The sequence below is a fragment of the Alligator mississippiensis genome, chromosome 13, assembly GCF_030867095.1.
Source record: "Alligator mississippiensis isolate rAllMis1 chromosome 13, rAllMis1, whole genome shotgun sequence".
Classification (NCBI taxonomy): domain Eukaryota; kingdom Metazoa; phylum Chordata; order Crocodylia; family Alligatoridae; genus Alligator; species Alligator mississippiensis.
Genome location: NC_081836.1, coordinates 18,366,074 through 18,392,530, shown reverse-complemented (window position 1 = coordinate 18,392,530; position 26,457 = coordinate 18,366,074). Strand labels below are relative to the sequence as shown.

The window sequence follows — 26,457 nt, the reverse complement described above, 5'->3', positions numbered from 1 at the left end:
CAAGGCAGAGTCTGCCCTGAGTTCTCAGCACCTTTCCTGCTAGGCCTGTGGTCTTCAGCCTTCCTGTGTGAGTTTCAGCCAGGCAGACTGCTGGCACTCCTCTCTAACGTGGTCACAGTGAGGTTGGATAGGGGACACAGCACAGAGAAGCAAGAAGCCACCAGTGGCTTGTCTATGACTCACAAATGAAGGTGCATAGTGAAATCTCCATTTGCAGACAATATCAAATTATTCAGGGTAGTCAAGTCCCAAGCTGATGAAGAGGAGCTGCAGAAATATCTCGCCAAGCTAAGTGAGTGGGCAAAAAATGGCAGATGAACTTCAGTGCTGTTGAGCACAAAGTAATGCATCTGGAAAAATAACCTCAACTATAGGTACACAATGCTGACTTCTGAACTAACCGTTTTGACTCAGGAAAGTGACCTTGGAGTCATTGTAGATAGTTCTTTAAACACATCAGTTCAGTGTGCAGCAGTGACCAAGAGAGCTTCCAAAATGTTAGGTATCATTAAGAAAGGAATTAAAAACAAAATGGAGCATGTCATTATGCCATTATACAAGTCCATAGTGCTCCTACATCTTGAATACTGTGTGAGATTCTGGTCCCCACATCTCCAAAAGGATGTAGTAGACTTAGAAAAGGTACAGAGAAGGACAGCCAAAATGATCAGAGGTATGCTGGGGGCGTGCTAGGTTTCCATACTAGGAGAGTCTAAAATGAATAGAGGTCTAAAATCATGAAGAGAGTGGACCCCGTGAACAGAGAACTGTTGTTCACCAAGTCCCAGAACCCTAGAACTAGGGGGTACCCACTGAAGTTAGTAGAAGATAAATTTAAAACTAACAAGAGAAAGTACTTTTTGAACCAACACATAGTTAACTTGTGGAATTCATTGCCAGAGGTGGTGGAGACAGGTAGCATAGCTAGATTCAGGAAGGGATTGGACTAAATTGATGATGATAGATCTACTAATGGCTATTGAACAGAATGGTTGGAGATGTTCCCTCTGACATCTCTAAACCAATAATGGCAGATGCCAGGGTGAGTACTGAATAAGGGATATCCCATTTGAGAGAGATCAGGTTTAATGCTCTCCCTCTATAGCATCCATTTTTGCTGCTGTTGGAGATGGACTACTGGACTAGCTGGACCATTGGCCTGACTGAGTATGGCACTTCCTGCATTCTGCTGCTGCTGCTAATCTAGCTGCCTTCATGTTTGTGTGGTGCTGGGAGTCCATGGTGCAGCTGGCTGGCTGGGTTGGCCGCCTGGTGAAATGCAGTGTGTGTTCACTGTCTTGTACTGTGGCTTGGTCTGAGTTCAGGTTTAGTGGCGCTGCTCTGCTGGGAGTGCACCATGTAGCTTCAAGCTAAGGTTGTGGTGTAACTCTTCCCTATCCTTCTCTGCCTTAGCTGTTTCATGCAAGGCTCTGAAGCTATCACCAGTAAGCAAGCCTGTTTTTTCTGATGATCAGAGCACTTGCTGGCAGCATCCCTGGCACAGGTGAGTGGTATCCTTGCATCATAGGTACAGAAGTAGAAAGGTGGCCTGGCTGGGCATTGGGGTGGCCTGGAGCTCAGGACACCAAGGTCCCTTCCTCATCTGCAGATGTCTAGTGTGACCTTGGGGAAGGTGGTTCCCTCTATAAAGTGGTGGGGGAACTCTCCTCCTCAGAGGTGCCAGGAGAGATGAGATGCTTAAGGATTATGGCAATGAGAGATACATACTCAAGCACAGAGACTTCCTTGTAACTGAGGAAAGGGCTCTTGCTGCACAGGGTCCCAGGGATGAACACCCACTGCTGCTGGGGTTGGGACTGTGGTTTGTTAGCAGCAGTGTGGAGCTGTATAAATGTCAGGAGGTAGAAGGGCAGGCTTGGTGGAGCACAGGGTGCACAGTGGAGGTCTGAATGCTGGCAGGGGGCACAAGGAAAATCCTGGCTAATCAGGAGAGCTGCTGTTACCTGCTGGGCTAAACCCACAGCCCCATGATCTATGCAGTTGCTATAATGGTGGCATGCATAGGGAACTGGGCAATGGCTAGTGGGGTGTTGGTCTAGATTTGGTACTGTAAGTATTGCAGCTGGGGTGTAGGGATGGCTGAGGTGCAGTCATACCAGTGGTCAGCTTGAGAAACCCTCGTGCACCCTCTGAAGTGCTCTCGGAAGTATTTAATTCACGTTGGGCTCTGGGACTGCTCCACTTTCTTTCAGGTGACACATGTTCCTTCATGGAAGACTGGTTGATGGGCCCTATTTGTCCAGCTCTTCTCACACGAGCTGTCAGCTAATACATGCGATGCAGGGTTTGGAAGCCCCTCCCCCGCCCTCCAACCTGCAGCACTAACGGTGCCAGGATTTTCCATTGTGCTTGTCAAATAGAAATGCAGACACCCAAACTAATACACTTGCTTTGCAAGCGAGGCTGCTCATTTGACTAATATCAAATGTCAAAATATTAAACGTATTTGAATGCGATTAGGGGAGAATAGCACTGGAAAAAGAAGTGCAGCTCTTAAGACTTAAAATAGACTCCTTGGGAATTGCGTTTCTTCTGATAATTTGTATTAAAGAATGGAAAAATTTGCAATTAACTTGGTCTGCATAATTTAGTGCACGTTGCTTGCTTAGGCCTATACAGTTTGTTCATGTGGTTGCTGTGGTAACCAGCTTGTCAGGATACTTTTAGATGAGTGCAGCAGCAAGTCTTATTCCCAAAAGCATGTTGTCAGATCCACTCTGAGTCGGAGCAGTGGCACAGTGGAAATATTTTCCATATTTGCCCATAGTTGAAAGGGTGCAGACTTGCAGTTCAGTGTGACTTCCCTTTTAGTGTCAGGATGGTTTAAGGGATCCTGGTGAAATCTGGCTTAATGAGTGCAGTTTGGTAGCAGTCGCTCAAGCACTCTGGGTTCCGGCTCCCACATTTTGGTCACTGGGAGGTGGCTGCTTTCCTGGTAGATCTGCTCCAGGGCCTGAGTTGTAACTGTCATCTCTTGGCATGTGAAAAGGTGCTGGTTGCTTTGGCAGGGTCTGAACAGAACCAAGCCTTTGAGATGTTTCTAACAGAGCCTGGGGAATCTGGGTCCCTTCAAGCATGAATAAAAATCAATGTTTTGGTTTGTTTTTTTTAATTTAAAGAGTCGGATTTTTTATTTAAATCAGATTTGTATTTAATTGGGTTTTTGTCATTTTTTTTTTAAGATGCTTTAAAAAAATAAACCTACATAATTTAAGATATGTTAAAGCTCAAAGATAGCATCATGGAATAGGGATTATAACTTCTAATTATATACTATTTAAGACAATATATTCATGTAACCTTTTTAGAAAAGTTTTATAAATAGGTCACAACAGGCCGTGGACTATATTAAGGGCCCAATCTTATGGGGTTCCCAGAGGCTCCTCTATAGATTAGTAAAGATCACAGAAAACCACTCTACCCAATGGGACTCAGTGCTCAGCCTAGAAAATCCCATTAAGCATCTCTGTGATGCTTAGTTTCAGATCTCAAACTGGATTTGTCTTCAGAGATAACATCCTTGTTAAGAGCAGTATATGGAGATGAGAGATAACAGATCTGATTACCTACCTATCAGCTCTCTTGTCTCTCTGCAAGTTTGTGAACACACAGTCAAGCCCTTACCTTTCTTTAAAAGTGCAAAGTTTCAAAAAGTTAAGTGAGTAGAGGATATCAAACAACAAGAATGCGTTTCTTGTAAAAAATAAAAATAAAAAAAACAGTGATTAAATCGAGGCTTCTTGACCAGTGATTTAAATCATAATTTAAATTGATTTGATCTGAATCAAATCCACCATGGTCCCTTTCTTTTGCTGGGGGTCCTGGCTGAAGTTCCCTGTCTAAAAGGGATGTGAAATTATGGAAATGGTTACTTATGAGCTGTTGGAAGTGCCCTGATGACTCGATTTCAAGGTCAGCTCCAGATGATGTGTGGGGCCATTTGTTGTGGGCCTTAAAAAGGTTGTTGCCGGGTCATTTCTATCCGGTGTAAATCAGAACATCTGTGCAAGGATGAGAGAAAAGCATACATGAAGGTTTCCTATGGGTGTCCAGATTCTACCAGGAACTCCTCAAATTCTTCATGTTGCCCATGAACACCATTGGGAGCCAGCTAGGTTCATGGGGACATTGGTTTGCAGCTTTCCAGATGCTTGTACCCTACCACTGCTTCCTGGTATGGGATTAGATTTGACTGTGCTTACTACATCATAGAATCATAGAAAATTAGGGTTGCCAGGGACTTCAGGAGGTCGTCTAGTCCAACCCCCTGCTCAAAGCAGGACCATCCCCTACTATATCATCCCTGCTAAGGCTTTCCCTACCCAGTCTTAAAAACCTCCAAGGATGGAGATTCCACAGCCTTTCTGGGTAACCTGTTCCAGTGATATGGATGTGCTTCCCACAGCCTGGGAGCTGCGGGAAGCCCATCTATGTAATGGTGTTGGGGAAGAAGTGTGTGGTTGAATGGTATATCCAAGACTCAAAACTCAAACAGAGAAGAGTGCCACTCTTTGGGGTAGGAATGACTGACGTGAGGCCTCCATCAGGCCAAGGTGCTGTCTGAGAGTTCATAGTTACCATACAGCTCTTGTCCCGTTTGGAGGAGAACGTGGTGCAAGGTGTCATGCTGCAGGTGGGAGTTCCCAGTGATGAGGGCCCTACACTTCTGCATTGCCATGCTGGTCACTAAGCATTCCACAGAAACATCCCTGCCATACAAGATAGGGAATGGCTTCTGGAAGCAGCCCTGGAACAGCCAGCCTTGATGGGGCTAAAGCAGAGGAACCTGGCCTGTCTGACTTAAAAAAACTGCCAGCCAGCTATCAGTCACCATCTGGGGCTTGCTTGTTAACAGCTGTGCTGACAGCTAGCCCCTGGACATGACTGCACACGCAGAGGGGAGATAAATTACTACCCCATATCGCGTTTATCCAGCAGCTCCATCTCCGCTACATGCTTGTTGTCGCCACTCTAAGCCAGCCGTTGTTGGAGTGACTGACGGTTCCATTTTCAGGAATATGTGTATGTAGAATGGGCCTGTCAGAAGGAATCCCGTGCTTGATGGTTGTGGGAGGATTTTTAGCAAGCTGCATTGCATCGTAAATCAAGTGTCGGCTCTCATTTGCGGCTGACAAGCAGCATGACTTTGGCTGAGCTTGGCAGGGCTGTGCAGGAGCTGCTGAGTGGCTAGTGCTCAGACCTGCTCTGTGTGTCATCTTCCCCAAGCCCCACTTGTCCATGTGTTCATGGGAAGAAGTGACATGTGAAAGGCAGGACTTGCTCAGAATCTGTTGTGGTGAGCACGGGACCTGTACCCCCCAGGCCATCTCTGAACGTGAGCCATAATTGTCTCTGAGGTGGCTGTGTGTGCAGAGTGTGCATTTCTCAACCTGAGGGTCGCAAGACTGTATTGAGGGGTTGCAAACAAACTTTAAAAATGGGTCAAACAGCTTTTAAAATGGATTTTCCTTTAAAGGAGAAAAACATGGGAAACTGGGGGTTTTCCCTTGCAAGCTGGCAGAATTCCAGCCTGCAAGGGACTGCTTGGGGTCCCTCATGGTGCCCCCCAGGATTCAGGGTTGGGAGTGAGGGCCACTGGCAGGCCAGGGGGCTGTTTTCTACTTAATGTATTTATTGGGTCAGAACTGGCCATTGATATTTACAAATGGGTCCTGGTGCAAAAGGGTTGAGAACCACTGCTCTAAGCAGCAGAGTTCTTCAGCAGGGTCCATGAGCCCTCCAACCTTTTGCCTCCCATAGGAAAAAGTAGACCAGGGCGCTGGGAAGGGCAACCCTGAACTATAACCAGCAGTGAGGAGAGCCTAAGGGAGGACAAAACCTCAGGCTTCAGCTGAAGTGAGAGTAGAGAGGCTTGGGTTGTGGCTATGGGGAAGGGGTGGAGGCCATGGGGCATGCCTGAGGGGCACTCTGGGTTTTGGAGACCTGCAGGGGGCAAGGACTTAAGGTGGGTTGAAGCCCAAGGCCCAAGTGGCCCAAAGTTGAGAGAGGGGCTGAGACCAAGATGGAACCTTACATGGGTCCAGCCAGTGGGCTGCGTGGGCCCAAACTGAGTAGTTGTAGGCTGAAGGCAACAACCCAGTACAGATCAGGGACCCAAGGGGCTGAAACCAGTGTAGGGCTGGAGGGCCCAGTGGATGACTTGAGTGAAATCAGCAAGTCATGGGCATGACTACGGGGACAGCTGGAGGCCATGATTACAGTCCTTAAGGCAGTTAGAACTGTAGTGTTGTGATTAGGGCCAATAGGGCCCAGGGCCAGAAAACTGGTGTCTGGAGGGGTTGAAGCCCCACAGAGGGACACATGGGACTGATCCAGCTAATATCAGCACCAATAGAATCACTCCAGGCCTGGGGAGGGTGATGGGCGGATGCCATAGCCTCCCTCTGGGGCTGGTCCTGTCATAGTCCTGTAGCAGTAGCATTGGAGTCAGGGCACCCACATCACTCAAGCAGCTGCTCTCTGTGTTGAAGTGGCACAGCACTAATGACTGTGGTGAAAAGACTGTATGTGTGTTGGAGTGCAGAACAGCAGAGCTGTTGGGTCCTGTCCCAGCAGCCCGTACCAAGGCTGCCCTGTCCCTGTGCAGAATTTCTACCTGGGCTGTCTGGTTTCCATCACCTTCGTATTCTGTTAATACCCTTTTTGTTTTTTTTCAGGTGCCAAGAAGGTGACCAATAGGGCGACACTGTGGTATGTGCCCCTCTCACTGAAGAATGTGGACAAAGTGCTTGAAGTTCCTCCTGTCCAGGTATTGCACGTTGTCTCAATCCACATGCTCATAAGGGAGACTTCACATTGGGCATCTGGCAGGACTGCGAGGTGTATTCAGTCCGAGTGTCTAACCACTTTTAACACTTGCTCTCCATGCCCCGGGGCTTGTGGCCACATGTGAATCATGCTGCATTGGTTGTTAATGTGTTCCAGTTCAGGGGCTTGTGTTTTATCTCCTTTCTGCCCCTGCCCCATCTCTTCCCCCACCCCAGCCTGAAAGATGATATCTTTTGATGAATGCAATCAATTCTATGCTGTCCCTGGAGAAGGCCAAGTCTGCCTCCCATCAGGTGGGTGAGAATAGATTCAATCTGCCAGGGGAGGGGATTCAGACTTGCTGACTGGAGCAGATGGAAGGAGTTGAGCTTTGATCCCAGCACTTCTCTGGTTACTCTGTGACTCTCGCACTTAATACATTTCCTCCTTTTGGCCTCCAAATTGGGACAAGCTCGCTTGCTATTTTTATCGTCTTTCAGTGTTCTATATGCTAATGTGTCAATCCCAGCTGTCCTTGTTTCCCTGTGATAGAAGAGGTGGTCTATAAGCTTGTTCTTGGGGTTTTAATTTTCTTAGTTAGCCAGTCTTGTTTCTTGTAAAGTGTGCGTTCATGCAGAGCCTTATATATACCAGAGAATCTATCCTGGTTGGAGTCTGAGACTCGTCTATGAGTAGAAAGGCGGTGAGAACCCAAACAGAACTGGGAACTCAATTGATCAAGAGGTTGACATTTTTATGAGGTGATAGACAGACTACCCACTCCTAACCGAGCTCTCCACAGATCTACCTGTGGCCTGAATGAGCTGGCAGCTTGGTTTTGTTTTCTTAACTGAGTTCATGTCTGGTGCTAACTTCCTCCACTTGGAGCCAGGGAGGTGTCTGATATGCACCTGGCAAAACACCACCTGGAGCATGAGGTTCCCTTTCCCTTGTGGGTCTTGCATGTGGGAAAGTATGCTTTCTAATTTAAAATGGCAGAAGGCAATCTGTCTCCCTAGTAGGTAGCTCCTCATGCAGAGATATGGTTGTTGTCCTAGCAACATCCTCCCCAGGACTGGCACTGATATCACATGTCTCAATATCTTTTTTTTTTTCCCTGGGTCAATAGAGATGAAAAGTTGAGAACTTCTGACTCAAAGGGAGCTGGGTCTGCAGGCAGTGGGTAACACATGGAGCATGAATGCTTCAGAAGCTCTCAGACACCTGCTCCCACTTGGCTGGGACTAGGGGTGGTGCCTGGCTTCCCTCAAAGCTGGTCAGCGTTGCTTGCACCTGCCAGTCTCCTCTGAGCTGTGGTCTTACATTGCGATGAGCGCTGCACTGACTCCATGTTGTCAGTGTGGCTTCTCTGCAGCCATGACGAACACCTGGAGCCAAAGTCCTCCTTGGCAGCTTTAGGATTCCTGTCAGTCCTCAACTGCTGAGAGCTGGCCTCTACAATGCCATACTGGAGTAGCTGGCTGTAGGGCAGCTTCTTCTCCCTGCCCCCAGTAGCTTTTTTATAACTACTGTCATCTGGGACACCTCATCAGTTCACCTGAATGATAAACCCACTTCATTTATCATGAGTTCATGGGCACTTCCTGGGCAGCGAGCCGCCTTCTTCAGAGGAGAGGGACCCCTCTACTCAGAGAGGACCCTAGGTCATGTTTCCATTAGGCCGGAGTTGGGCATCTATGGTTCTGTTTGCTGGAAGTGAGGTAAAGGAAAGTGGGTCACACAGTGAAGCTAGCCCCATCCTCTGAACCAAGGCAGGAATTCCTTCATCAAAGGTGCTCCAGACTTTAGCCTACCCAAAATTACATGGACAAACCTGGGTAGCAGCCAGCACAACGTTTTGTGTTTCTCTGGTATAACCTTAATTGATTCCTGAAAGATATGTATATCTTGCTGGGGGGAGGAAGTGGGGCAGGGGAGTGTCTGGGTATTTGTGCACTGCTGAGAAAAGTTTCACACGATTCGTTAACACACACTGAAGTCACTCATCAGGGGTTCATCTGCTTAGATGACTCCAGTGCTGCATAAGTCAGCACCTCAGTCAGAGGGTATGTTGTTATCATAATGAAGTGACTGCAGTGCAGTAGTTACGATAAGGTTACAGACTGTATAGAAACCAGCTGTTGGGATCCAGCCCCAGCTGCTGTCACTAGGGCTTACTTTCTCTGTGCCTTAGTCTCTAGAAAGAGCCTTCAGTTCCCTGTTGTGGGAAGCCAGGGAGTCATCAGCCTGCAAGTGAGCAGGGTATGTGTGTGTCTGGGAGTGGGTGACCATGCAGAGGTGCATGTGATGTAGTGGGAACTAAGGGGTTGAATTTACACTGGTGGCTGCTGCCAGTTGTTCTCTCCACTGTAGGCAAGGTGACCAATAGGACTATAGCTGAACACTCAAAACTGGCATGGGAGAGGAAGGGAGTGGCTGTGCCTGCAACCCACCTTACCAATCAGCAGCTCGTGCTGTTGGGCTCTCTCCTGCATTGACCTTGGTTGTAGGGCTGAGTTTGGTTTTATGTAGTGCTTGCAGGTGCTGTGGACACGTGGGGTCTAAGTCATCAGGGCAGCCCCAAGCACTGACTGAGCTCTGGTCACAGTGCTGGGCAGGATTTGCTGTTAGCTGCATGGGGCACTGAGCCTGACCTGTGTGTTCTCTTCTTCTTCAGTACATGCGGAAGGAGCAGGAGGAGGAAGGAAAGAAACGGTATGAGCAGCAGAAACTGGAGCGGTTGGAAACTAAGCAGAGAAATGGGGACATGATCTTCCCTGTTATCAACCCAGGTAATGCTGTCTGCTGAGTGCCAGGGGCCTGAGGGAATCTGTGTTGAGCTTGTGAAAGGCTGTTGGAGAGCTTTATTAGCAGTATTTGCAGATTTGTTGGAGTCTGAGATGTGTATGTTGAGTGCTTCTACTATGGCCTCAAACGTGCAACCTTTGGGCTGTTAGCCTGTGTACCTTGGCACCCATGCCACCCCAGCTCCCAGCTTTCAGATAGCAGGCTAAGGCTAGTTTCTAAGGAGTAATGAGTAACTTGGTCACTTCCTGGCTCCTGAGCATTTGCTGACCCAAAACATGATGCAATCTTGGTTTCTTCTGTGGTGAAACCCTGTATTGCATCCCCAAGGGCCTTTCGAAGCCTGTCCCTATTCTCCTGTACAACGCTAGATGAGTCTGAGCTCTGGCACTCAGTTGAGGTTGAAGCAGCCTGTCTGGGAGGTGGGGGGAACTCTAGAAGCTCCTGGGTGGGAAATGTGTTTAGAAAATAGGAGATCTTTCTAGCAAGCTACAGGAATACTGTTACACTGGCTTGTCCTTGGCACTATGTTTGGGAGTACTTGCTCACTAACAAGTCTTGGGTCCCAGGCCTGAGATTTCTCCATCCAAGGTGCCTCCTTGTGTGTTTTGGGAAGGCTCCATCCTTACTTGGTGCTGTATCTTCTTGCTGCTGGCCAGCCCCCTCCTTCCCTGTGGAATTGGCCCTGTTTTTGACAAAGCTGAGCAATTTAGTTCCACCCTGGAGTTCTTGGCATTTGTATTGCCACAGGGGAGCCATAATGAGCCTCTTCCGTTCTGTAATCGGAAGCCTCACATCTCCTGCTCTCCTGGAGAGGCTGTGGTTTTTAGTCTCCGGAGCTGAGTAATCTCAGGTGGGAGCCCTAATTGCAGACAATCTAGGTTATTTACCTGTGGCCAGTCCTCTGCAGCTGGCCCCTCCCTCCTCCTCTTCTGTCCTCCGAGAGCAGTTGGGGCTGAAGCAAGCAGCTCAAACACTGTCTCCTGAGTGGCTGTGCTCTGGTATTTATAGTGCTCATGTGGCAGGGCATGTGCAGTCCAAGGGTGAGCATCACTGCATTGGAAGCGACAGTCCTGGCTCTTCTCTGGTGTCTCTAGCTGAGACCGTGCTCTAAAATAAAACTGCAAAATTTGAAATATCCTTTATGCTAGGTGGCCCAAACATTCAACTTGTCCCTCACTTTGAGGGGGTGGAGAGGTCACCTGCCCACTTCTTGTCAGCTTGACCGGAGGGGCTTTTTGCCTCTGCAGCTTGTTAATTTTAACTGCCTTTAACATGTGAATGCCCTGCAGGGTTTCAGGCATTTGCACCACAGTTGCCTAGCAACTAATCGCCCTGGGCAAACCAGCTCCCTTGATCTTTTTGTTTCAGAGTCTGTGATTACTTATGAGGCTTAAAAAACCCCCCAAAACAACAACAAAATGGCTCCTTTTGCTGCCCCTCACATTGGCTCCAAGGTGGAGGCCAAATGACTTGTTTAATTTTCGCTCCAGGGATGAGCAATCCATAGAGATCAGGGGAGTGTACATCTGCTGCAAGCCTGAACATTGGTGCACAGCTGTCTACATGCACAGCTGGTCTCAGAGAGAAGGAATCAAAACTTGTGGCAGAGGTGATATTTTTTTATTAGACCAACTAGATGTATTTGCAAAACATTTTTCTTTATTTGTAAGCTTTTGGCTACAGGCACCCTTCACCTTCTGAGATAAGGAGCACTTAAATATTGTGTCAGCCAGGGTTTGAGGGGTGGGATGTCCCACCTCTCAAAACATGGGTATGCCCATGTTTTACCCCTTGGCAGTGCTGGGCAAAGTGAAGTTGGTAGCTTCACCCACTTGGATGCTGGCATCTATCTTGATTCAAAGCAGTGTTTGAGATGGGCAGCCAGGTGGAGCAGGCATTCCTTCTGAAAGCTTTTCTTGGTTTTGTAAGCAGCCAGTTCAAGTCGGGCCCTGGCCAGCAGCAAGCAAAATGAAGTAGTACCTTTGTTGACCAAAACAAAATGTCTTGGTGCCTTGGTCTGGAGGGCGAAGGGCCTGTGTCTGTGTTAGATACCATCATCATACTTGGCTCTGATGAAGGCCTTGAACTCAGACAGGGGTCTGGAGGCTGGTTTGCCTTCGTGCTCAGAGCTGTTTCCTCCAGCCCAGGGGCAAGGGGAAGCCTATTGGACTGCTGTCCTATAAGCACTGTATGGACTCACATCAGCTCTTGGAGTTCTCAGTGTCTGTCACTGATGCTGAGTGCCTTTCTCATGGGAGCCCAGGAGGCAGCTCATTAACTTTGCAGTGCAGACTCTCTCAGGCTATACAGCTACCCAGTTCCAGCATACAGGGGGGTTACAGTGGTTTACCCATGGGTGAGTAATGTCATGAAAGCTGCTTACCTCCCTCTTTTTCTTTGCTCTCCTTGCCTCACAGATAGACAGACTAAAGGTAAGGCCGCTCTCCGGTAATGGATGCTCTGTTGTGTGGGTGATATGTTATGGGATTGTTTCTGGCAAAAGCAAATCAGAGGAAGGTTTTCCTGTGCTCTGTATTCTGCTGCTACACAGATTGTTTCCGAGTGAGAGCAATGGGACTAAGTGAATGTCTACCAATTGTAGTTTGCCCTAAGACTAGTCAGTGGCAACGCAATGCAAATACATCTAATTAAGCATAAGGTTCAGAGATTGGGAGCAGGCGTTCATTAGCCTCTTCCCTCTGCCAGTTGTTTAGGGACCCAAATTATGGCCCTGAGACTCAAGACTGGAAGGGGCCTCCTGCAGCATCCAGTTGAAGACACCATTTATCCAGGGGCTTCCCATAATCATCACTTCAGACCCTGCACACAACTGCAGACCTCAAAGTCTAAAACACCAGGGTCACCAAACAGCATGGGGGGATGAGGGCAATGTCTATGCCCTGCCACTGCAGCATCGGGAGCAACTGGCTAATGGATACTTAGAGGACTCAAGGGAAAGGACAGCACTCCAAGCCCCGTCCCTCCCCTGTCCTTCCCTAGGGTCAGGTTGGCAAAAATTCAGAGGGTAGAGGAAGACCCTCCATCCCTAGAGGTCAAGGACAAAAGCAAGAATTAGGTGCCTTCTCCTCACTTCCAGTCTAAATATACAACCAGCGTGTAGCCACTTCGTTCTGTGCTAGTGTTATTTTCATTCTAAATACTGCTCATTTCTCCCTCACATCCACCATATGGAGGTATTGATAAAGAGCAACCAGATGCCCTCTCCATCTCAGTTCTGCTAAAATGAGCAAGCCAAAAACCTTTAATCTTCTCTCATCAGACAAGGTCGCCATTCCCTTAACTACCCAAGTGGCCCTTCTTTGTACCTACTCTCGTTGAAGCCCATTGGGCAAGTTATTCTACATACCAGTGCAGTTGCATCTAGAATAACAGTCCTGCCTGAAGTTGCTTGTGGTTGTAAAAAGGGAGGTAGTGTCAAAGATGGGCTGAAAACTGGGTCCTGTAATGAATGCGTTTCACAGCAACTTATTTCCAGACTTTCTCAAAAAAAAAAAAAAAAAAAGTTTTCTTTTTCCAGGTCAAATTAGCCAGATCAGGTCCTAATCCTTTCAATTAAGCAAAGCTCAATCATTCAAACACCATATGTGGCACTGCAATTGTCAAGTATCCTCTACCCCAGACTTTTCAGCCTGTGTCTTCAGATACTTCCAAATCCATTGGCAGGCATCCTGTGTCCAGGCCCAAGTCGGGAGACTTGGGGTTCACGTGCACCCAAGTTTCACTTGCCCTCAGCCACTGGCTGCAGGAGCAAGCTAGAGAGGAGTCCCCAGCCATGCTTTTAAAATCAGCAGCACCAAAGTATACCATGGTGTCTGGAAAGAGTAGCATTCCAGGTGCAACACCAAGGCCTGTTTCTTGGGAGGAGGGGGAGGGTAAATGTATAGAAGATGAACCCTGATGTAGGACTTCAACCTCTCAGGGTCTGACACAGGCTGGTTTGCTCACTCTTCTTCAGTGCAACTCTGGCCTCAGATTTCTTTTCTGATAGAAACTAGTCCTTTAAACAGGTGGGATTTTTCCCATTTAATGTGAAGTGAAAGCATTTCATCCTGCATCTGTTCTGATTGCCTCCCAGTGTCACTGGGTGTTCCAGGATGGGTTGTCTTTGCTACTTAATGCCTTCCTTATTCATATGTGCAGACGGGTATGGAATGGAGGGTCACATGCTCTGAGTGTGGTCTCTCTCTGAACAGTTCTTGGAATTAATGACTTAGTGCAGGTTTTTCATACTCTGAGTCTAACACTTATCAGCAAATAAAAATAGCATGTTACATTACCTTGTGATCTCAGCTAGCTTCACCTTAGGGCTTGGCACGAACTCTTTTATACTGTTGTATTTAAATTCAGAGTATTAATGAAGTGTCAATGAAAGAAGTTAAACATGCAAGTGAGGAAAAGCACTCAAAGCATTAACATTGTGTTGACAGTTCCTACACACAGTTTTCTAGTTTTTTAACCTAGTCTCAAAGCACTGATTGGCCAAAGAGCAATTTAGTCTTCTGTTTTGTGTTGGGTGGCACGTCTGTACCTGTGTGCCTATTTATCTTTGAATGCAGAGATGAAAAAAGCTTCTCCAGGTTGCATAAGCACCTCCCACATTTGCTCTCTCTTGTCATTTTGGAACTGTATAAACAACTGTTGAGCAGAGTAAGTTTTAGACTGGGTTTGGAACCACTTTTAGGCTTTTGGCCAGTTCAGATGGAAGTTTCCATAGAAGGCCTGTTCCAAAGAAGGCCTCCAGTGAGGGAAAGAGGGGGCTGGCTGGAGCAGAAGCACAGGGCAAAGCAGCAGGAATGGACTGCATGTAGGACAGCTGGAGTAAAGGCAGGCAATCCAGGATGCAGCAACCCAATTGAAATGGGAATGACTTTACAGTCAGTCCTTTGCAAAGACCTGGAATGGGGATTGCAGTGACCTGTGATGCATTCAGTGGCCTGCTTTTCTTTGTTTGAAACCATTTAGAGTTGCTGGGTGCATCTACATGAGATATTTACTGCACATGAACCTACTAACACTGCACAGTAGTACAGTGGTTACAAACCATGCTAATAGCCTACAGCGCAGCGTTATTAGGCACAATGTGCGTCGCAAAAAAAAGTATGCCAGTGCTACTACATTTAGTTAGTACTTCATTAAACAAGTACTAAACTAAATGCACAAGAATTAAGGCATGTTAATGAATGTGTAGATGTGCCTGCTGAGTTTGAATGCACACCAGTCTTTGGTGGCATGGCACAAATACTTTGATAGCATCCATACCTGGTGAGAAAGCAGGCTTCCCAGCTCCTGGCTCTGCCTGGCACCCTTCAGTGTGCCATTGGGAGTGAGCAGAGATGCATGCAGAGCCGCTCTGACCTCTTCTTTTTTCCTCCTAGACCCATACACTGTTGGCTACAGCCAGTCCAGCCTGATCCATCTTGTGGGGCCGTCAGACTGCACTCTCCTTGGGTTCGTGCATGGAGGTGAGTAATTTGCTGGCCTCGCTGCAGTGTTGCATCAGACTGAGAAGGGTTCTGAGGTGTTACTGGGTCTAGCTTGCTGATTAGCTAGAAACCATGTGACAGGCTTGCTGCGCGGTGGTATCAAACCACCCTCCCACTAAGGTGCTCTTATAGACAAAGGGCAGTGGGAAAACCTGGAGTTGATTCTTTGGAGCATTGTAATGCCTGGGAATCCCAGTGGGGGTGGGATGTTGCAGTGATGGGTGCTGGGCTCTGCTGTGGCTTTGCTTTGATAGCAGTGTAGGAGAGACTCCACAACTTCAAAACATGGGGTAGGGAAAGGAGACAAGATGAGCGCTAGTGAGTGCCACCCCTCCATCTCAGGCTGTCTGTTCTCTGAAGGCTATGTAGCACCATCTATCTTCTGGTGGGGTGGGGAATGGGGACTGGTGTGGATGCCAGACAGGCTGAAGCCCAAGGAGAAGGTTTCAGCTTGAGATACCGCCTGTAACCAGGGTCAGGTTCTAGCCACCCTCTCTGGATGGTACTCCCCTTTCTAGAAGTCAGAAGCATACCGAAGCTGGTGAATGTGAACTCTGCACTCAGGGTAACAAAGGCACCCACCCCCATTAGTATTTGTCAGCTCAGGAGATGGCATGGCAGCTACTGAAATGTGCCAGTTCCAAGAAATGTATTCCTTGTGTTGCTGGTGAGAAAGGAGGCATTAAACACTGATATTCAGGGCTCTGATACCATTGCAGTAGCTTCTGTAGCATCTCTACTTATGTAGCAGTTGACAAGCCTGTAATTTGGACTGACATGATGCTCATGATATGTCATTGGCTCAATCTTCCCTAGATCTCCAGGGAGAGTACTGAATGGCTTCAATCTGTGTTTATACAATGTATAGATACAAGTAGCTGCTAATCTGACATCTAGCTTTTTAAAGTAGCTGAATTTTCTTGGGTTTTGTGAGTGACAATGTTAAGTTCTGCTCTGCTTTGCACAGCTAGCGAGAAAGTGCTGATTCACTTATTTTAGACAATCCAATCTTCTGCCCGAAATGAATATGCACTAAATGCTTTATGGCCCAATTTAAAGGGTAGCAGCCTACCAAGTAGAATTATCCAGCAGGGAAGAGTGACAGTAGGAAAACGACACTCTCTTCACTACTAAACTCTATGTGGACATGTTAATAAAGACCTTTAGGGACTGTTTGGACATCAGTGAGTTCCCAGGTTTGCTAGACCTTGCCCACAGAAAGCAGTGTTGGGCCTGCATAGTGATGGGGTGAAGTGCTTCTCTCATGAGTTGCAATGTGTAATGCATGCCTGGAGCAGTTGCAGGGCTGAACTCTCTCTTTACTTGCTTGAACTTCCCTAGACCAGTGGACTGCACCTGTCTCCATCTTAGAAAGCTGTGTTAGCTGCCTAGCAGGGGTGGTGACCCCAGGATGTCCTAGGACAGCAGAGCGCTCCAGATGAGCCTTCTTTTCCGTGGCTGCTCAATTTACTTGCCCAGCAGTCCTGCTGCAGGAATTGCCTGGCTGTCTGGAGCCCTGTCGTGTTGGAGACTTATGTGAAATGCTGATGCTGGTTCCTGCTTACCTCACTGCTGCCTGGTGTGGAGGGTCTGGGCCAAACTTGATTGGGAGTACTATGGGGATATGTTTGTTGAGGTCTTACTGGTTCAACAGGAAACTCCAAGTCATGTTGCAACCAATGCACAGGTTAGGGATGGATTTCTTATTCATCTTTCACCCTTGTGAGGTTGATTCTCTGCCCCATGGGGTGGGACAATTACTCTGTGACCCTTTGGCCTTACCACCTGGTGAGCTGGAAATCCTTGATGTATCCATGTTTGGGTACACAAACAACCAGAGCCACCAGCTGAGGAGCTGCTGTGGCAAATTCTGGTCCCCCCAAAGGCCCCCTCTGAGGTTTGTGTCTTGTTTTGAGAGCTACAAGCCAAGTGTTTCAGACTAAAGCAAGAAACAGACATTGCTTTTGTCCCTGGACAAGGTGTGCCTGTGCATGTCTTGGAACAGAAATATCCTGGGATTAGCAGTACACACATTGCCTTTCTAATTGGGGTTTAGTGAGCAGCTGAATTCACTGCTGCTTTCTTTTGCTGAATCAATGATTCAGTCCCAGGATAGCTGTTCAGATCCAGGATAAACTTTTTTAGGATTTATTTTGGAACAGTAGACATGGATGGTCACACTTTGTCTTAGGATAAAATGGTTTATCCTGGGATAAAGGTGATGTCTGTTTGTAGCCTGAGACACCATTAACATGGGGACTAGGTGTGCTGAAGCCTCTGGCAGCACATAGGGAGTAGGAGTTAGCTGGTAACTCTCCCTAGAATGATTGATTTCCTTGGGAGAGGAAAAGCCAGGGTGGAGGATCCCAGGAAGAGTAGGATATAAATCCCTATGTGCAGAGCGCCTTCAGAGGGGTATAACATGCATGATACCCCAGTGACACCCCCACTGGCCAAGGAAGCTGGTGCCTCCAGCAATTGTTGATCAGGTTATGCCCCTCATGGGGTTACATATGTAGGATCAGCTGTCTGTCTTCCACTTTGCAGAATGCCCTCTCAGTGGCCTAGCATGACACAAACTGTTCCACACTTTGTTGCAAGATGAAATGTCCAAATTCAAATATGACACATGCCTGGGCCAAGAAGTAGAAGAGGTGGAGGGCCTTGATACTGTGGCTTTTCAGCCACCATCTTGGCCTAAACCAGCAGGAAATAGGCCAGACAGATTATGCTCTCCGTAGCTGGTCAGTAGGGATAGAGATGTATACAGTCTTGGAGAAGTCCAGGTACAGCGTACCAAAGAAGCTGCTGAGAGCCAGAAAGAGTGGCTGCAGCTAGCGGCAGTCCAGAAAGGTGTGGAAGAGTCTCCACCTTCTTGGAGAAAGGACGGGCTGCTCACACAACCGAGTCTAGGTTATGGGCAAAGATGCCTGTAGCCAGGGCACCATGCAGTAGCAGCCATCACTGGAAGTCACCAGGTTTCTTGGCAATGGGTAGCTTGTACTGGATGTGCCAAGTCAGGCAGGCTTGCTATGGTGCTGCTGCCACTTGGTGCCACTTCCCAGCTGTGTTAGGGCAGGTGGCAAGGACATGAGCATGATGCACTTTGGCTGTCCATGTGTAAAATGCCTTCCCAGATAGGAACTCAAGGCAGATCCTGTCACTGTTCTGGTTGGGCGCAAGGAGGGACAGCAGAGTGCTGGGCCTGCCACTTTGATTGTTGGCAGTGATAGAAGGGGTCTGTCTAGTGAGCTGCCATCGGGGAGGGCTTGTCATGTGGAGAGATGGTCTTCTAGGCCAGCAAGCACATCTGGGGGGGTGGGGGCAGCTTTCCTTTCAGCTAAAGCAAAACAGACAGAGTGCAGGCCAAGCTGGTTGGCCAGGGCTTTTGCCAGGAGTCAGGTGGACTGAGCTGAGTGGAAGAAGTGGGCCAGCTTGATGGCGTGCAAGTAGACCAAGAAAGCCTTGCTGCAAGGCCAAGTCATGAACTATGGGCTCCTGCAGCAGCTCTGAAAGTTGCAAGTGCCTGGCCTGGGGTCTCAGTTGGAAGTAGACCCACCAGGCCCAGGTAAGGTTGTGGTAGAAGGGTGGCAGGGCATTCCAGCTGAGGTGATCGAGGTCCAACAGGAAAAATTCCCAATCAAGGTTGAGGTTTCCCACTTGATACAGGAAAATAAAGGCCAGCCATTGCCAGGGGAAGTGTTCCTTAGGTGGTGGGCAGGGCAGGTGCATGACAGCCCACTGTAGCCAGTGATGCCCATTCCAGAAGACCACAAGGAGCTTCTGGAGTCTTTTGAGCAGGGTCACTGGCAGGTCCAGGAATGGCACACCAGTGCCACAGAGGAGTAACTGCCAGGTTGTTGATGTCCTTACCAAGGCCTTCCCAGTTCTTGGCTAAATAGGCTGGCAAGCCTAGGAAAATGCCCAGGGCTTTGAAGCTATCACATCACCAGGACAGGCCTCCAGGCAGATTGTCAGCTCAGGTGCTCAGCAGAAATGTGCCAGTTGTGGCTTAGTTGGTACAGGCTGAGAAGGTGTGCTCATAGGCCCATTGACCATTGATCAAGGACTGGCTATCACCCTCACAAAAAGTCATGTCATTGGCATATACTGTCATCTTAACTGGAGGGCCAGAGAGACATGCTACTTGCTCAAGGAGCATGTACACTGATTATTCACAGAGTGGCAACAATTCAAAATGTGCATGCTCAGGTCTTTACTGAATGTATTCATGTGGTTGGTGCACCTTTTATGAGACTGGCGCTGGCCATTGCTTGGATCCTGTACAGCTCTTTGAAGGTGTAAAGTGCCTTTTTCAACTTAAAGGAACTGTTTTTTCATCTTCATGTTTTCCTGGTTGATGAGTTTTCATGAGTTCTACTGCAGCAAAATTCGCTTAATGGGGACTTTGTCACTGTGGATGTTGCAGCACAATATATTGTAGTCTAATCTGTTCCTATGTTGGGATCTGGGCATGGAAGCGACATTTGAAAAAGAAATGCAATTTTCATCTGCCAGTACTTGAGATTTCCTCACTGATACAGGGTTGGATATCTGATCAACATGGCTTGTGGCTCAAACAATCAATATCCTTACCATCACGCTTCTCTGGGTGGAACAGCTGCATTCAAGTACCTGTTAATACATATCCAGGCTACAAGAATCTTTAGATACAAAATTGTTCCCAACTTTCATAAAATGCAACATCTCTTCAGCATAGGCTAGAGCAGGGGTGTCCAGCCTTTTTTAATGTGGGGCTGGATCATGAACTTTTTATCACCCAGTGGGCTGGCGAGCTACATTCAAAGACCTCACAGGAAGCGGTATCACATCAAGAAGTGATGTCACGTGACCTTTGACACCAATGAAGTTGCAGGAAGTGACAACAAAATGGGTCTAACCAGTTCAAAACTCTCCCTGTATAGCATCCACCTCTGCCACTGTTCGGGACAGGATACTGAGCTAAATGGACCATTGGGCTGACCAAGCATGGCACTTTTTGTGCTCTTACGTTCTTTGGCTGAGCTTCCAAACTATGGTTGAGATTTGCAAAAAGGGGTAGATAGACATGTTACAAAGTTGCCATAAAAGATTTGGAGCCCTCTAAATCCCATTAATTTTAATGGAAGTTGGCCTTTTGACTCAGCTTTGAAAATCTCAGCCCAAGGTACCAACCAAATAAGTAAAAAAATATATTTTGCATTTCTATGCAGTGCGTCTATGTGGGGCTCTCCAAGCATTTTACAAACATTAAATGAACCTCAGGACATCCCTGCTTTTCAGAAGAAATGTGATGGTGAGGAAATTCTGGGAACATCTTTCACTCTGTGTGTGATCTGCTTCTACTGTCCTTGGACCACCCTAGAAGGGCCCTTACTGCCTCATTTCCAGTTCAGAGCAGGTGAAGTGTAAGTGGGTAGGAAGGGCTTATTTTTTGGCAGCAGGTTTGAGTGGCTTGAAGCTAGTGAAGATGTACCCACAATTAGTCACTGACCAGAGTGGGAACACAGTTGGTCCTCACTTATTAACATGGCTCCAAGGCCCTGCACTGTCTCTGCCTACATGTTGTTCTCATGTCCTCTTGCTTTACTAAATCTCATGAGAGTAGAGGATTCCCATCATGTCTCCTGGACTGCTGTCACTGGATAGCTGTCCTGGTTCTAAGGTTGTGCTTCTGACTCTTTTGTGGCCTCTTTTAGGGTGCGCACTTAGAACTCCGGCTTTTCCTTCCTGTCCATTTTGCTGAATTGTGATTATTCCCACGGGGCATGAATTTAGTTCAGTGGCTATGATTCTGCTTTCTCATACGGAGGCAATGACTCTCACAAAGTATGGCATATTTTAGTAGGATAAAAACATTTTGAAGGCCACACAGAAAGCAATAAGCAGTCTTTACTCGCATGAGCTTACCAGGTATCAACCACCTGCTGCTTGGGTTCCTGGCAGGTATAGACACAAGTTTATTAGCATGTTGTTCCAGAGTGAGTCTCTGTACCATAGCCTACATCAGGTCTCAGATCTAGGGAGCCTGACCCCACCCCAGCCATAGGCTTGTCATGTTATACCAATCTGCTGGCCACTGCAGACCTGGCTGGGCTCCTCCCATCCCCAGCAGCACTTGGGAAGCCAGCTTCAGCTGCATGCCGCTTTTCCTGGCCAGTCCTGACCTGGCTGGGTCCATCCCATCCAGAGCAGCATGCAGCTGAAGCCAGCTTCCCACGAGCTACTGGGGATGGGAGGAGCCCGGCTGGGTCTGCACCAGCCAGCAGGAGCTGAGAGTGGATAAACAGAGAAGCTATCTGAGGACAATAGAGTGGTCTGGTTTTCTCATTTACATATAGCTGCATCTGCCTGTATCCAAAATGAAATGACCCAAGTACTCAATGGTATCATTATGCATTAATGTATTTGCAGAGTCACTTTAAATGCCTGGGCTCCTTTTAAGCATGTCTGCATGTAAATACCCCAGAGCTGTTGCTTGCAGTGTGTTGTTAAAGTCAACCTGCCTTTGCAAAGAGGTCCTATTAGGAAAGTGGCATGTCCACATTTCACCCCAGTTAGGGAGCCAGGAGATGGCTTCATCCTTTTTCAGCTGCTGGCATGTCTTCACTGGAACCAGCCCCAGAGACCTGGGCACAGCCAGATGCTCTCTAGGGATGAGGGAGTGAAGCCCTTGCTTTATTAATTGTTCTTCTTCCCAGTATGTATTTTCAGTCTGGTTTTCAATTAGTTGGGCATGCAGAAGGTGGTGCCAGAGGTGTATGTAGGGCTGTGGAGCATGGGGCAGGTGATCATTACAGAACCCCCTTCTTTCCCCCCACCCCCCAGACCACTTGCTATGTGCTGTAACAGAATGCTGGGGGCCTGGGCTTGTTGGAGGGCTCTCCTACTTCTCTGATCTGCCTGTGACATTCCTGGTTGCATCTGCTCTCCAGCTCCTTGCCTAAGAGAGTTTCATGTAGAAGGGGAAGTCTTTCAGACAACTACTAAAGGCTTTTGTAAAGGTCTCCACATCTCTTGCAGGTTGAGTTGAGGCCTGAAAGGTGATGGTAGGATGACTGGAAATTAATTCAGAACACAAGCACATGGCCTTAGCAACAGAATAGCTGCTTTTGATTTGCCCTGCATTAATGTCAAGCCACTTTTCAGAGGGAAGACAATTACCTTTAATTTCTACTAGGTGTCAAATAATTTGGCTGCACTGAAAATTTACCATGGTTGCCTGGCTGGGAATCTTATGGTAATTTCAGCCAGGGTTTGCCTGTCTGTTGCAACATACCTCACTGCAAGCTGCAGGATGCTGAGCTTCTGACTTAATTATTCCCTTATCTCCTTTTCTTTCAATTTCTTTTCTCTTCTTTCATTAGGCCTGTGGGGCCTGGAAAGTAAAGGTTCAAACATTTAATTTCTCTGTAAGGTTCACTCTGTGCACTGCAGTCAGCATGAACTACAGCACCACTGGAGAGTTTGGTAAAGACTTCCAGAGTGCCAAGTGACTACAAAGGACGGTGGGGGAAAATGGGCTGGTGTTCCTTTCTAACAAGAGCTTTGCAGAGTTGTATTTTTTTATAGAAAGCTGAGCTCTGCCAACACTGTGGAGCCAAGATGTAAATAGTATCCAGAGCTAGCTGGATATGGGGAGTTAATAGCGAGACTTTGTGCCTCTCATAGAAGAAGATTTGACAACTGACAGGGAAACAAATTAGAGCTATGTTTCATTTTAAGACTGAGAAGGGTGTCCTCAAGTACTGATCCCATTAGCGCAAATCAAATCTGGCTTAACATTGATTTGGATAAAAAGAAAAAAAGAGAAGAAAGCCCTGACTGGATGAATTGGAAGAGAGGGCGACACCCTTACTTTTGAATGTGCAGATTAAAGTCCAACCTGCTGATAAGCAAAACCAAACTTCATGGCACTAATTTCTTCAATCTGCAGACATAATCATGCCCAATTCACTGCTTTCATGTGGAGACCCAGAATGAGCAATCAGAGCAGGGAAGTGTGTTATGAGTATACATAATCCCTCTGTGCAGAATGATGTTGCTGATGGAGCATTGTGAAGACGCACTGTCTAATTCCAAAGCATGTGGAATGAAAGCCTCCAGTTTCCAGCACCTGCGGCTTCAATAGGGTAGCAAAGGGATGCATTCGGTTTTCTGCTCCTCTTCCAAACAAATATAGCTGGGATATCAACAAAAATCAAGGTATAATTAGCAGCTGTGAGGATGAATTAGCATAAAGCAACAGATGCTGCAGCAGTGCAGTGCTGGCTATTTAAAACCCAGTGCAAGTCACAGGGTCCTGGAAAAAACCCCACCAAAGATGTGGAGTAGTGCTGTGAAAAGGCATCATAGTAAGTGCTGGGACCTTGCTTCACTCCTTGCCAAGCCTCTGCCTGGACCTATAACTGTGTGCTGGTTTTTTATTTGGGGTTTTTGGTTTTTTTTTACTTGAAACTTTGCTGATTTTTTTCTAATTTGCATTTTCTGAGATTTTTTTTCAGTTGCTCGTCTCGTATAATAAACACAGTGGAAGTTGTGACTTCAATTTAAAATAGCAGCTCAGAGGTTTTTCAGCTCCCCTCATCTTTCCTTGTGTGTGAAAAACTGTCGGACAAGTGCATTTTCCTCCTGACGCTGCTTGTGTGGCCAACAGTTTCATGCCTCCCTGGTGGAATGGAGGCTACCATGGCTTTTGCATGGACTTTTTCTCTTTTATTTATTTATTTATTTATTTTTAGAAACGCAGGGATGTTTAATGTCAGCCCTTGACCCAGCTAAATGACCTTGCTTGAGCCAGGCACAGTGTGGAGAGAACCACAGTGCAGATCTCCAACCTCAGCCAACACAGCTGCTGACTTGCAGCTGCCCCTGCTATTCCTACCCTGAGGTGTCCCTGCCTCCCCCACCTCACCTCGCTCTATCACGGCACCTCAGTCCTGACCTGCATGTTCGTTTACTGACTCCCTTCAGCCATTGAAGTATCCAAATATGCTGGGCTGAGTGACAACTGGCCAAGTTACCTTGGATATCACAGGGCAGGGCAAGGAAATCAGTTTTCCAGTGGTTCCAGATCAGTGGAGTTTTCTCCACAGGTGCCCAAAACATCCCCTGAGAGTCTGGAATTAGTGGGATGCAATCTTCAAAAGCTCTGGTTGGCCAAGCTGAAAGGCTGTTCTGTTAAGTGCCGACCCAAGCACAAGGGTCTAACTAGATTTCAGGGCCCAGGAAGTGGCAATAGGATACTTCCATCTGCTGAGTTTCTGCTTTGATTCTCTGCCTTGATGAATATGGAGGTGGTAAAATGGAGGATTTGCCTGCCCTGTGCTCAGTCTGGTTTGTCCTGACATCCCTCTGTTTTTTCTGAAGTCCTGAGCCATTCTGGCAGTGCGAGCAAGCAAAACTGGAGAGAACAAGGTGAGTTAGAGCTCTTTGCCCTTGGCTAGCTCAAAGCAAGCAGTACTCTTTCCTTCCTTGCCTGCTGGTTGCTTCAGCAGAACGATCTCTTTAGCTGCCTGCTTGTATCACGCCGTTCACTATCATAGTCTCCTCCTTCTGCCAGGTCCGCACGTCACGTACATCATGGCCAAGAAGTTTCTTGATTGGATAATGGGTATCCTTGGAAAAGCTAGTATAAGCCATCCAAAGCAGGTAACAGGCAGCCTTTTCTGTACCTCCTGCTTTCACAATATATGGCAGCAAGCAGTGTAGGGAACGGAGGGAGGATCCTTGATCTTGCCGTCAGGGAGAGCAAAGGAAGCTCTATTTTGAGAATATGTGGAAAGCTGCAGCTCCACGGAGCAGCCAGGAGCTTGTAACAAAGCACTCCACTGAACTGCTTTGTGGGTAGGAACTGTGCGATTAGTTACGACTGTAAGGACCTCTGCTCTGCTAGAGCCCCAGGCAGGCTTCAGTACCAGGTTGGCTCTTTTCTTGAAGTCCCAGCCCTAGCCTGTGCAGTCCAGACTGGGACGACCGGTGCTTTCATTTCAGATATGTAAAGTGTCTGGCTTTCCTCACTGCAGAGAAGAACCTGACTGTGGCTGGCATTAGTCCTTTTGGGTCAGTCAGCAGAAGGCAAATAGAAAGAACATGGTTCAAAAGAATGTGAGCTACTTTTGCCTCTAAGGGAGGCCAGGCTGGGGCTGCCTGAGAGCCGGAGGTGCCCATTCTGCTGCCATAGAGCTGGTGCAGAGTGCAGCACTAGAGGAGGGCTACAGCTGACAGAGCTGGGCTGCACTAGTCTCACAGTTGCCACTGGTCACTGCAGTGATTGCATGCTTCGGAGTCACCAGCCTCAGACTTTGATTTCCTAAATGCTGCTATAAGTGCATGTGTAAAAGGAGAGACAGTTAGAATGGCAGGTTTTGGGGGTTCAGCAATAGCAGTGCTACCCCTATGGAGATGTCCTTAATCAGACAAAGAAAATATGTCTCCCAGCAGGTGAGTCACGGTTCTTTGTGGTGCTAATAAAGTGTGTGGTTTCCATGGCAATTCTTCATTACCAATCAGTTCTTCTGCCACCTAGGAGGGTGCAATTAAAACAGAAAAAGGGGAACTTTTTAGAGTGAATATATTAACATTAACTTGAAAGCAATGTTGTGGTGCAGGCGATGGCTGAGTCAGGGTTCTCGGTGAAGCCCCATCTGTCATGCGGCTACTTGCTGCAGGTGGGATGTAGCCTGGACAAAGCCTGCTTGCCCACACTAGGGGAAGAGCGAGGCCTGTAGGGCAGAGAAATAGCCGTATCTGCAGGCCCTTGCCTTGTTAGGTAGTGTGCTAGATACTGCACGTTGCTCAGGGGAAGTGGGTCACTGCCTCATGGGTTCAGAGTAGTGGAAATGTGATGCATTAAACAGGCAGGATTTAGGGGTCCATTCTCCCAGCCACTGGGGTTGAGTGTTTTGTGTGAGTGTTATATCCTGTAAACCATGCAAAAGCTTCATATAGGGGGGCTCTGGAGAAGACCAGATAAGTGTCATCACCAGTTCCTCCTTATGGTAACTAGTTCTTCATGTTTGCATTGAATGCCCTATATTAAACTGAGAAGGCAGATACCCAGGACCTCCCATCTCCTTGTAATTAAGAGTAATTACTCTTAGCCAGTGTACATATGCACACACACATGAACCCTGTCTCAGGCTGGGCTTTCTGTATTTCCTTGCTGGCTCCACGCTGTTGTGGTAAGAAGGGGCCCTTGAATCCCTTAGGTGGCATAATTAATTGGCCTCAGACACAGAGCTATGGGATGCTGCACATAAAGGCCTGTCTATAAATCAAGGTTAATGTGATTTCATTTGTCTCTGACAGACTGGCAATAACGGCCAACAGGAATGAGTGTAGAGACATGCACATG

General features: G+C 47.6%; 1 protein-coding gene across 2 annotated transcripts in view; it reads left to right on the top strand.

Moving 5' to 3' along the window:
• ACOT7 (acyl-CoA thioesterase 7) overlaps window positions 1-26,457 on the top strand; it is a 66,892-nt gene that overhangs the window by 10,766 nt on the left and 29,669 nt on the right. Inside the window, exons 4-7 of one of the 2 annotated variants that reach the window (XM_059716936.1) lie at window positions 6,699-6,790; window positions 9,467-9,581; window positions 12,015-12,029; window positions 14,994-15,080. In XM_059716936.1, the coding sequence (XP_059572919.1) occupies window positions 6,699-6,790; window positions 9,467-9,581; window positions 12,015-12,029; window positions 14,994-15,080 (309 nt within the window). The remainder of the gene's footprint in view (window positions 1-6,698; window positions 6,791-9,466; window positions 9,582-12,014; window positions 12,030-14,993; window positions 15,081-26,457) is intronic. The other variant, XM_014605788.3, reaches the window with a different exon arrangement.